Source organism: Podarcis melisellensis (genome assembly GCF_964234715.1).
Source record: "Podarcis melisellensis genome assembly, chromosome: 5".
Taxonomy (NCBI): domain Eukaryota; kingdom Metazoa; phylum Chordata; class Lepidosauria; order Squamata; family Lacertidae; genus Podarcis; species Podarcis melisellensis.
In genome coordinates, this window is record NC_138537.1 from 42067528 (window position 1) to 42079574 (window position 12047).

Sequence of the window (12047 nt, forward strand, 5' to 3'; positions counted from 1 at the left end):
CCTGGAGCCCCACAGTATGTGCAGAGCCACAAGTTAGTCACCTCACAGCAACCCAAAGAGGACATCAGATTCCCACAGGTTTTTCATTTGCTTGGTTCTTTATTGAGTGTTAATGGCACAGCCTCTCCCAAGTCCAGAACTGTCTTTGCTTGTACTCCCATCTTTTGTCCGTTTGCTCATGCTGGCGACTCTGTTGCCTCGGGCTCTTGCTTCTCCAGCACTTCCCGCGTGTCTGCCTGCCACAGCTGCACCAGGTCTGTAGGTGTCTTCCCAGCCTGTGGAAAGACCAGCATCCTTGGGTTACAAAACTGCAGCTTCTAACCAACAGACTGCAAAAAAACTGACACAGGCAGCAACTGAAATTAAGAAAGCATGCTTCTGGGGTCTCCTCCAGACAGATTTTTATTTTATTTTTATTTTTTTGCAAATGTAGTCTGAAACATGTCATTGATACGATAATAGTGCCTTAGTGGTGGATTTATTCTGAAGCATCCACACCATTCCACTTTATTACTGTAGTTGTTCTGCAATGCTTCCACAATGATATCACTTTGCCACTGGGAGGGCAGCCTACACTATAGCACAACGAAAGCAGGGAGGAAGTGCTAAACTAAGAGCATCTGGGGTATAGCAGGAGACCATGAGACATGCACCAACTGGAAACAAAGCCGTATGGCTGCGCCAAAACTTCTGCAGGCAAAAGCAGAATTGAAAGTGACATCAAAGAGCACAAACCAGGCATAGGCAAACTCGGCCCTCCAGATGTTTTGGGACTACAACTCCCATCATCCCTGACCACTGGTCCTGTTAGCTAGGGATGATGGGATCTGGAGGGCTGAGTTTGCCTATGCCTGGACACAAACCATGATGAATCAAAAGGACATATTAGGAAGCAGATGTACTTTGCATTAAATTTAAAAACTAAAAAATTCTCCAGTAGCACCTTAGAGACCAGAACAAACTTAGTTGGTCTCTAAGGAGCTACTGGACAATTTTTTAATTTTTTAATTTCCTTTGACTGCATCAGACCAACTTGGCTACCTACCTGAATCTAGTACTTTGCATTGTTATTCCATGCATAAGCCACAAGGGGGCAACACTCACCAGGTTTTTGGCCATCATGTCTGCCCCATGCAGAATCAGCATCTTAATGATCTTGTAGCGATTGAGGCGCACAGCATCGTGCAGGGCACTGTCTCCCTCCTGTAACAGACATGGCAGCACCATTATGTGTAAGGCAAGGACAGGCAGCCACCAGAACACTTATGCTCACTGCTCATAAGACTAGCAGAAATTGTTAGATTATCCGCCTGCTCATCCAGTTCAGATCGATCAAGTGCTTTGAAACGAGAGTCTGGGTGCACTGAGTATAGATAGCTTTGTGGGCAGAGATCAGTTGGTGAGCTAAAGAGAGAAGAGCATGGCAAATATTGTACCACGAAAGACTTAAGCCAGCTGAACGTAAAGCCTTTCTGCGTGCCATCGACAGAGTAGGCTGCAATTTCCCCATTCTAATGGATGGAAGGTACTAACTCTGGGGATTAAGGAATATCCATGGATGATCTCTCGGTTTGTGCGTCCCTAGCTAAAAATTACTAGAGAGGTATAGAACCGCTCGTATACAGGGCAGCTCAGCCTTCAATGAAAAGAAGAGAAACTAGGACTTGGACTCAGGAATTGAAAGCAGTAAGGAAGGGGATATTATTGACATTATTAAGTTAATATACCACCTTTTAAAACTTGATCTTTCCTTTTACTTTTTTTGTTTTGTGTGCATGCATGCACCTCCCTATAGAAAGGACTTTGTGTATCCATGTATTGTGTATTATATTTATAACCTGCCCTTCCATGGATTGGTGTGATTCCTACACAAACCTCTGTGTGTGTACAATTACTGCCTAGACTCACATTAAGTTACTGGAATTAGATGAGCAGGGTGCACTGCAATAAGCAACCACACAATGTGCCTCTTACCCGGTCACGGGAATTGACATCCACTCCATTGTTTATCAGGTGCTCCACAATCTCCGCCATGCCAGTACGGGTGGCCACATGCAGTGGGGTGCTGAGAAGCTGGATTGGGGCAGGTGGTGAAGACGGGAGCAAGAAAGGGGAAACATGATTTCATGTTAGTGCGCCTGCTTCCTTCATGTGCTTCATCATGTTCTTATTGGAAGGACCTTGCATTGCTCCAGAACAGAACCACCTTCCTGTTAACCCAGAATAGCTGCAAGATCCCACAGTCCCTTAAAACCTCCTTCTTTCCACTCCTCCCGCGCAAATCTCCTTCCTCCACCATTGTCTGCTTGCCGAGTTCCTCCCACAGTGCTGTTCTCCCACCATGAACCAAACCCTGGACTCCCCACCTTCCTCACCTTGTCCTTGACATTGAGATTGGATCCTTTCTCCTGCAGCAGCTTCACCACGTCCAGATGTCCTCCTCGGCAGGCCCAGTGCATGGCTGTGGAGTCCAGCTGTTGGCAAGCAGTTCACATCCATCAGAAGAGGAGAACCTCTCCCTCCTGCACCTGTGTTCACCCCCTTCCTTCCCTGCCCCAAACCCTTTTGAGATTCATGCAACTGCATCTCCTAGCGTTCCTTAAAATAACAAAGCTGTAGTGGTCATGTAGGATTGCTATGAGGAATTATGAAAAATGAAGCAAGCCATTGTGTCAGCGGTGAAAGCATCGCTTTGACTGGGTTTGGGTCATCAACGTGATTTCTGATCAATCCCACAAGCCTTTGCATCTCTGCCCCATTTTCTCTATACCTGACAGTCACGTGTAAAGCATTCTACACAAACCAGTTGCTCACCAGGCATCCTGGGTACATAAAAATAAGGAGGTAGCTTTGAAGGAGGTAGCTTTTGTTAATCTTTAGGTAGATCTTAGGGCCAGGAACAGAGTTCACATGGAGGTGGTAAAATGCCTGCATTTCCTTTTACTGTGGGTTATTACCTCCAGGGTTTGCTAAATGCATTCCTCCTTAAAAGGTAAAGGTACCCCTGCCCGTACGGCCAGTCATGTCCGACTCTAGGGTTGTGCGCCCATCTCACTTAAGAGGCCGGGGGCCAGCGCTGTCCGCAGACACTTCCGGGTCACATGGCCAGTGTGACGAAGCTGCAACTGGCGAGCCAGCACCAGTGCCGCACACGGAAACGCCGTTTACCTTCCCGCTATAAAGCGGTACCTATTTATCTACTTGCACTTAGGGGTGCTTTCGAACTGCTAGGTGGGCAGGAGCTGGGACCGAAAGACGGGACCTCACCACGCCACAGGGATTCAAACCGCCGACCATACGATCGGCAAGTCCTAGGCACTGCAGTTTTACCCACAGCGCCACCCGCGTCCCGCATTCCTCCTTGGTTCCTGTTTATTTAGCCTAAACATGTATGCATGCTCAAATAGTAAATAGTTATTTGTAGTTAAGAGGCTTCCTCTGATCTGACTTTGTCCCCACGTAGGGATTTTTTGAAATGCTCAGAGGAAATCTGATTGGTCCTTACAAATGCTGTGTTAAAGTTCTTTTGTGAATAAAAACGACCTGGGCCAGGGAGTGGGATGCACACTGTCTCCCAGGGTCTTGCTGGTCAAGCCTCATGTCTGTTGTATTAATCAGGGTCCAGTCCTTCCTTTGCTTTCAGAACACAACACAATGGCAGTCTTTTTTTTTCTTTTCTTACCTGGAGCACCCAGTAAATGCTACCCCTGTACCAGAGAGAGGAAACTGATAGTAGTGGCTTAGAAGAAGCATATATGGGCATAGCTGGAGATAGCAGGGTAGTGGTGGTGGGGAATGAGCAGGCATAGATACAGAATGATGCAATGAAGGGTTATCTTACTCGATCTCTGAAGTCGACAGTGGCTCCATGGGCCAAAAGCTTCTCTGCAATCTCCACGTACCCCTCAAGTGAGGCACGGTGCAATGCTGTCCTGCGGAACTAAGTGAGGACAGAATTAGGGCTTCTTCACATGACATAGTGATTAAGTAGTGTTGGCGCTGACCTTTAAAGCCCTAAACGGCCTCGGTCCTGTATACCTGAAGGAGCGTCTTCTCCCCCATCATCCAGCCCGGACACTGAGGTCCAGCGTTGAAGGCCTTCTGGCGATTTCCTCACTGTGAGAAGTGAGGTTACAGGAAACCAGGCAGAGGGCCTTCTTGGTAGTGGCACCTGCCCTGTGGAATGCCCTCCCAGCAGATGTCAAGGCAATAAACAACTATTTTATTTTTAAAAGACAACTGAAGGCGGCCCTGTTTAGGGAAGTTTTTAACGTCTGACGCTGTATTGTTTTTAATATTCGGTTGGAAGCCACCCAGAGTAGCTGGGGAAACCCAGCCAGATGGGCGGGGTATAAATAATAAATTATTATTATTATATTATTATTCTGATTTGCTTGCAGAAGACACCCCCCCCAATGCTCTGCTGTAAGCCTTATCCCAAGTGTGGAGATGGTTGGTTCTCTGGATAGGGTGATGGGATTTGAAGGCATTTCATGAAAAGAGCAAGCTCTGCTCCCTTCGTCATACCTCATCGCAGGCGTTTGGGGATCCCCCGTCTGCCAGGAACTTGTCCACCATATGCACCTTGCCTTGCACAGCTGCTTTCAAGAAGTCCTCTTCCGTCACAGGGCCCGTCTGCAGGGGAAAGGGTCGATGCTGCAATGGGTGTTGCAAAAGCTCTGAAAGCCCACGGCGAGGGGCTTGGGCCACTTTATAAGCTTCTTTTTAAAAAACAATCAAGCGGCATATAAATTGTAGGAAACGAACCATAAAAATGAATAAAATTTCATCACAAAGGCTTTTCCAAAAAAAGGAGCAGGGGCATAGCTATCCCTGATCTCATGGGATGGGGTATGGATTTTGAGAGGGCTCTAGGAGCACAATTAGCACTCTGCAGGGTGAGTGTTGGAGATCAGGGTCCTTGAGCACCTGCCCACCCCCCAGCAGGGTTTCCTCCATCACCCGCAACCGCTGAAGCCCCTGGGCTCTGTGGCTGTTGCTGCTCTTCCTCCTTACTGATGCTGCCAGTATGCAAGTGAGCAGGGATAAGAGCAAGGAGGAGAGAGCAGGAGGCCCACCTCACTCTGCCCTCTCCCTCCAGACAGCTGGGTAAATGGTGGCCAAAGGGAGAGGGCAGTCAAGTGGGCAGAGGCAACAACAGCAACGGCAAGGGGCCCCACTCATGGGACCTTGCCCAAGCAGGACCAGGAATGTCCCCCTGTCTGAAACTTGGGGAGGATGCTGCCAGTCAGAGTAGGTGATACTGAACTAGGTGGACCAACAAGCCCACTCAGTATAAGGCAACTCCCTTGTACTGGAGCTATGCCATCTTGCTTCTGCTGCTCCTGGGTGAATCTCAGGCTCTCCCTGCTGCTGCCTCCGTAGTCCCTTTCCCCCCTCCCACTTATAGAAGCTCCCCCCACCCCTTACAATCTCCTCTGGCTCAGGCTCTGGTTTCTTCTCCTCTTTTTTCTTCTTAGGCTTTTTGCGCAACTCGAAGAGGTATTGTGTGCCACCAACTTGGATGATCTCTCGTCTCAGGTCCACAGAGCTCTTCCGCACCCTTTCCTGGCCCTGTGGGAGGAGAGAGATTTATAAGAAAAACTCTAGCTTAGGACTAAATCCCTGCTTTTATTTCCTCCCTTAGCAGCAAATCCACTCTGACCCACCCCTTTCTTTTGCTTTCCAGTTAGGGCTGGCCCAAGAGACCCTGCCCAGATGCGAAGGATGAGATGGTGCCCCTCTTCCCATGTGCAGCTGCTATGTGGATGGGAAGTTTGATCTTGCTCCCAACACGGCCGAGGAGCTCTGCCTTCCACGGCTTCCTGTCCAAGGCAACAGTGCTCCCTTTGCCTAATGGTAGGGCCGTGCTCGGCCAGTTAATTGTAACCAAGGGCTTGCTGATCAAATGGAATATTTTTTCTTTGTTTACTCCAGTCCTCACATTTAAAATTGGTACTGTGATGAGCAATGTAAAGTCCTGCTGACTCATGCTGGCTTCTCTCCTTTCACTCACCAAGAGAGCAACTTCCTTTGAATGCCTGTCTGAAAGATCCTAGAAGGGGGGAGGTGGCTGGACTGTTCCAGATTCCAAGCAAGATATCCTGCTAGGCTGAGGACAGTGGAGCAGAGTTCAGCTGAGTCTGGGAACAGCAGTATTCTGCAATGGAGCCAATGGGTTCAGCCCTTTTTAATGAGAGAGCTCAGCCCTAGAGCATGCAGGAGCACATCTGAGCATATGCAGAGTGTGTTTCCTTTGTCCCCCAAAGGCATGAGAGAACTGGGTTCCCAGGCCAACTAGAGTCCCAGCTGTCTCATTATGAAATGAAACTTCCTGCAGGAAATGGAGATTATAAAAGGAATATCCACGGCTTTTCTCTTACCATGTGGGGCTTGCTGGTGGTGTGTGCAGAATTTGTACCTAATAACGGCACATGTCGCCCAGAACTTCCTATGTAGCTATCAGAACATTAACTTTCCTGCTCTGGTGCCAGATCAAACGACGTTACTTTTATGTACTGTTTTACTATATTACCGTGTGGGGTTTATTTTTAGTACTGCACTGAAAAACACACTCAGCGTAGCTTGTGCCCTGCCAAGCTGCATGCTGGCCGTCCATCAATCTTGAATGACAGCCCATCGGGGCTCTGTAAATCTCCTGGCTTGGCTGCCTGTCAGGGAACTGCAGAAATCGAGGAGGGGGGCTGTCAAGCACTTGGTGGGCAGGCTGCAATATATGGCTGATGGTCCGACTTGAGCTTGAAGGAATCCAAGCCCTACTGATACAGAGATTTATGGAAGGACCATAGCTTGGTGGAAGGGTGTTTTGCTTTGCACCCAGAAAGCCCCAGGCTTCTCTAGGTAGGGCTGGGAGAGATTCATCCTCTCTAAAATCCTGGAGAGCCTCTGCCAGTCAGTGTAGAGCAGGCATACGCATACTCAGCCCTCCAGATGTTTTGGGACTACAACTCCCATGATCCCTAGCTAACAGGACCAGTGGTCAGGGATGATGGGAGTTGTAGTCCCAAAACATCTGGAGGTGTTAGTTTGCCTATGCCTGGTGTAGACAGTACTGATCTAGATAGGCTAATAGATCCTGCTTCCCAAGGCGGTCACCCACTTTTACCTCACGGATGGGCCAGCCCTGGCTAGAGTCAGGATAGGGGCATTGTACCCGGGAAGGCTATTATTATCCATGCTTTTTTCTGGGGGGGGGGACGCAGGGGTACACATACCCCTAAACATTTTGTGAATCTAACTTTCGCCTCATTGAGAGGCAGTATTTCAATATGAGTAGGAAAATGAGAGTACCCCTAAATATTGTCTTTTAGGAAAAAAAGCACTGATTATTATCACACCAATATTAGGGAACGGTGGAAGTATTTAGCCACTAGAGGGCAGGAAAGGCACTTGGGAATTCATCTGGAATGTACACCCAGGGAAAGGGAGAGAGACCATAAGCAGGCATACTCCGTAATGGGCCTTTCCTAACTTAGTATTGTTTTATTCCACCTTTCCCCCAAGGAGCTGAGGCTGTCTCTTTCCTTCCCACTTTATCCTCACAAGAGCCCTGTGAGGAGGCAGATTAGACTCAGAGTGAGTGACTGCCAAAGAGTCACCCAGTGAGCTAAGCGGGGATTTGAACCCAGGCCTCACCCAACCTTGGTGCTTTACTCTAACCATTACACTACACTGGAAGGCCGTTAACATGACATAGCTGATAATGCCAGGAAAGACAACTTAAGACACTTCCACTAGATCCTTGTGACTACTGGATTGATAGATCCTGGATGAGACCCCCAGGAGTATTATAAATTCATACATTATAAAGCTTTGTGCCTGACAGAGTAGAATACAAGAGCCTCAATGAGGACCGCAGCCTCTCTCACCTTAAGCCCCTCAAGACCTTTGTTGAGAGGTCCGTGCTTCTTCTCATCCTCCAGAAGTGGGGTATCTAGCCGGGCCACGACTGGCGGTTCTGCAGCGGGGCAGGAACGGTGTTTCTGGGTGAAGCAAACAGGAGACAGGAAAAGCATTGCAACATCCCATGCCTCTTTTCTTTTGACCGTGTAGTGAGCTGTGGCTTCTCTTTCCACGCTTTTTTAAAAATTAGATGTATTCTATGATCACAGTGATAAGCAGACTGGTTTTCACGAGAGAGCCTTTTCCTGAAAATTGCTGTCAGCCTCAAAATGGTCTCTCCCAGAGCCATCCATGTTCCATATCAGTCTCTTTTGAGGCCCTAGAGCAGGGATGTCCAACAGGTCGATCGCGATTTACTGGTCGATCGCGGGGGGGGGTGTCCCATGGTCGATTGCGGTCGATCACATGATCCTCCCCCCCCCAAAAAAAACCACAGTTCAACAACTTTGGCTTCAACAACTTTGGTAAATCAAATGGGTAGATCACTGCCAGTTTTTTTACAGTGGGAGTAGATCGCAGTCTCTGGAAAGTTGGACATGCCTGCGCTATCATTCAGTGTTATCCTTATTTCCCTCTTCTCCCCATGATCTCTGGTGGGGCATCTCTCAGAAGCTGCCCAGAATAACCACTGCATAATTACTAGGCTGCCCACAACAAATTGTCTAAAGCACATGAAATAAATGCAACCAAATAAATAAGCCACTCTTCAAGTGAGCTTTGTTTAAAACTTGCTATTTAGGTTTTCAAACCTTTTTTGTAAATTCAGTATTAGAAACTGTACTTTTGAGTACTCAGTCCTTTATTACTGCGCTTTATTTTACCTAGGTCGAGCTAGGATTATAAACACATCAGAATTTTTGGGGTTCTACCCTTGTTTGAATTTTAGTCATTTAAAGTTTATGATTTTTCTATTTCCTTCTGAGGAAACTGAATAGTTCAGTGAAACCAGGTTTATAGCCGGCATCCCATTAAGGCTTTGTTCTGTTTTAGGTTTTTCTAATTTTTTCCCTTAAGCTTTTTGATTATTATTTTTTTAGTTGATTTCCGCAAGATAATATTTATAGCCGATTACTTCTCGTTTCAGGGATTTTCACGGTATTTTATTTGTTTTGTGGAATTTCTCAGTTCCGTGACCGTCTTTTTTCTATTACATTTTCTTTTGGGGCAGTGATAGCAGCGCCAGCCTTAAACATCCCTCACTCGAACAGTCAAAATGGTGACCCCCTTTCCGATATATTATTTGCTAATTACATGGAAAGGAGGTTACAGGAAATAAATTGGCTGCTTCGAAACAACCATTTCACACCACTTCATAGTAAAGCTGTCCCATCTCCTGTGGTTGGCAAGAACATGAGATCCTTCTCCCTCCCGTGGATATCCAGGAATCCCGGCCCCATCCAGTACAGCCACTGGGTCTGCCTCCTGAGTCCCAGGAATGCATCCCCAAGACTCACCTGTTCTTCCTCTTCCTCCAGTGCCAGCTTCTGTTCAATCAGGTCTGTTGCCCATTTCACCCCCTGGTCCACAGCCGTCTTTTCTGCCATTATCCTGGAGTTGTGAGTCCTCCCCAACACTCCCCCTGATCCTGGTTCTGCTCTCTTCCCAAGCTTTATGCAGGATTCTGTGGACCTGCTCCTGTCCGCTCGCAGCCGCTGACTTAAAACACCTGATGTGCGTCCTGCTCAAGTGACTCTGTTCACATTCCCCACCTCAAAGGCCTTTGCCGTGAGCTCAGCTTGTCGCAATCTCTCCTTTTCCAACTGCACACAGCTCACCTTCCTAAAAACGACCCATTAGTAGCCAAACACCCCCTCCCAATTGGGAGGTGAGCACTGAGTTTCCCCCTTGACTCCTGGGGAAGATTTGTCCATTCCATATAGGCTGATGTCCTTCTCCTGGATACATTGGGGACAGGGACTGTGGCTCTCTGCCCAGCTGCAAGCTTCCCGAGTTGTCCTATGAGTCACTCCTGGGAGATTTGTATTGTCATGCGCACATACATCCCAGAAACTCCACATACACGTGGAGTTTCCAAAAGTGGTGGTCCCTGCACAGAGCTGCCGATCATAATTTCAAAAGCTGTAGCATCTGAAATACGGCCGTCATAAAACCATCAGGTTGGGAGGGATCTCCAAAGTTCCTCTAGTTCAGCCATCAGTCAATGCGGGAAAACCACTCCAGCAACATCCCTGATAATCCGGTCACTGCTTTAAAACTTCTAGCAGAGGCGAGTCCACCACCTTCTGTTCAGTGTGGCGTAATGGTTAGAGTGTTGGACTGGGACTTAGGAGAACAGGGTTCAAATCCCTGGTCAGCCATGAAGCTCACTGGGTGAACTTGAGCCAGTCACCATCTCTTAGCCTAACCTACCTCACAGGGTTGTTGTGAGGATAAGTACAATGTATACCCCCTTGAAATCCCTGGAAGATAAAGGTATATCAATGTAATAAATGATAAATATTCCAGTGTGAAAATTAAGGGTTTCCATCCTGCGATGACTATGAGCTTCTGGAATCAAGGACCATTCCTTTTTTAAAGTGCTACCTGGGAATAGAGGTATCTGAATTTATCAATACATTTTGTAAACTGGCCTTTCACCCCAGTGCTTTGTATTTTGATAAGTGAATGTTTGTTGTAACTTGTAAGTCACTTTGGGCACAGCTCATTGTGTGAAGGCAGCAGGTAAATCAACTAAGTCAACCAACCAACCTTCTTCTAAAAGGCTTCCATCACTAGCCTTAGTGGCTGCTGCTCCCCCAGCATAGAACTCCTGCCTCTGTGATGAGACACATGATACCTGAAGGGCATTTTTGCCCTCTGCTGTGGGTGCCAAAATCTCCAGAGGGGCCTGCTCACGAGGGCACTAGCCCAAGCCACTGGGCTCTGCCAGGAAACAGTTTACCAACCTGCCAAGCAGCTAACATAGGCACAAAGCCTGGAACAGAAAGTGTGGTGGAACAGGATGAATATCATCGGGTGAACTAGGGAGGGTGGGGGCAGGTGAGAGGACACCAGGAAGGGATGAGCTGGAAGTTATTTATGGCAACAGACACATCAGTCTATCCCTCTCAGTCTCATAGCCCCCAATTGTACAGTGACAGCAGTGCTACTTAAGTCGTTCCTGAGCTCCAGGGTGCTCTTCTGCACAACAGGATGGAGATAACATCCCATTTCCCAATAACCAGTCTGAGAATTAATGACGTGGGACGCCTTCCAAGCCTGCAAGGCAGCTTCAGAGGTGATAAGAGGCCAGGATGAGCCACAGCAGTCAAGCAGCGGGGAGGAGGACCCGTCCAAATATATCCTGGCCCATCTTACAAATCCGTGGGTGCTCTTTTTGTCACCAGCCCTGTTTTACTAGACAGTTCTGACCCCAAACCAACCTATAAGGAGAGCAAGTATGCATATTATTTTAGTCACACATTGTTTTTAAAGAATGGCAGCTGTACGAGTGCCACGGAACAAAACCAATGTATGAATCTGATGGGAACTGATGGTCGCTTAATAACTAGATGTGGATGCTGGTTCACATGAAATCTTGTACGCTGCTTTGGAGAAACTGGTAAGTACTGGTATTGAGGCATGCTTTCTCTGGCAGTGAAGGGAGAACATAGCCGCCAGGGCTAGTGGCTATAATAGTCTCATCCTCTACGAATTTGTCTAATCCTCTTCCAAAGCCATTCACGTTGGTGGCCATCACTACCTCTGCCTTTGAATAACGGGGGATTTGAGGTTCCTTGCTGTTCCTATTTTGATTATGCATTCTGTATTCTTTATATTTATGTTGTGAACCGCCCTGAGACCTGCAGGTATAGGACAGTATACAAATAATAACAATGAAGATTATGATGATGTAAATTGTCCTGAGATTTACAGATTATAGTAATAATAGTATTAAATAGTAATGCAGCAGACCACATGTGTAAATGTTCAGAAGCAGTGCTGTACACATGTCATGTGAACTGCTGAGCACTTCTGTCCATGCTTGACCTTCCATCAAGCAGAGATTGTCCAAGTAGATCTTCCACACGGGTTCTGCTCTTTTCATTTCCCTTGCCCTCCCCTCTCTCCTTTGTGCTTTGCAGGTGGGCAATTAGCACCTGTACACAGAGGGCGGGCATCCT

The 12047-nt window shown here is 47.5% G+C and overlaps 1 protein-coding gene across 1 annotated transcript; it reads right to left on the reverse strand.

Annotated features, from left to right (window-relative positions):
- Positions 1–79: 79 nt before the first annotated feature.
- On the reverse strand, positions 80–9811 carry ANKRD2 (ankyrin repeat domain 2). Its single transcript, XM_081911485.1, has 9 exons — positions 9378–9811; positions 7890–8003; positions 5431–5574; positions 4528–4635; positions 3842–3940; positions 2376–2474; positions 1975–2073; positions 1105–1203; positions 80–275 (listed from the first exon to the last, which is right to left on the reverse strand). The coding sequence occupies exons 1-9, from the start codon at positions 9465–9467 to the stop codon at positions 177–179; spliced, it is 951 nt and encodes a 316-aa protein (XP_081767611.1). The 5' UTR covers positions 9468–9811; the 3' UTR covers positions 80–176.
- Between the last annotated feature and the right edge of the window lie 2236 nt (positions 9812–12047).

Bases quoted from the DNA above. Each gene is read 5' to 3' on its own strand.
- ANKRD2 (XM_081911485.1), bottom strand. From the start codon at position 9,467: ATGGCAGAAAAGACGGCTGTGGACCAGGGGGTGAAATGGGCAACAGAC. The intron at 8,004-9,377 runs GTGAGTCTTGGG...TGCTTCACCCAG, and splicing joins TGGAGGAAGAGGAAGAACAG to AAACACCGTTCCTGCCCCGC. The intron at 1,204-1,974 runs GTAAGAGGCACA...TGTCTGTTACAG, and splicing joins ATGTCAATTCCCGTGACCGG to GAGGGAGACAGTGCCCTGCA.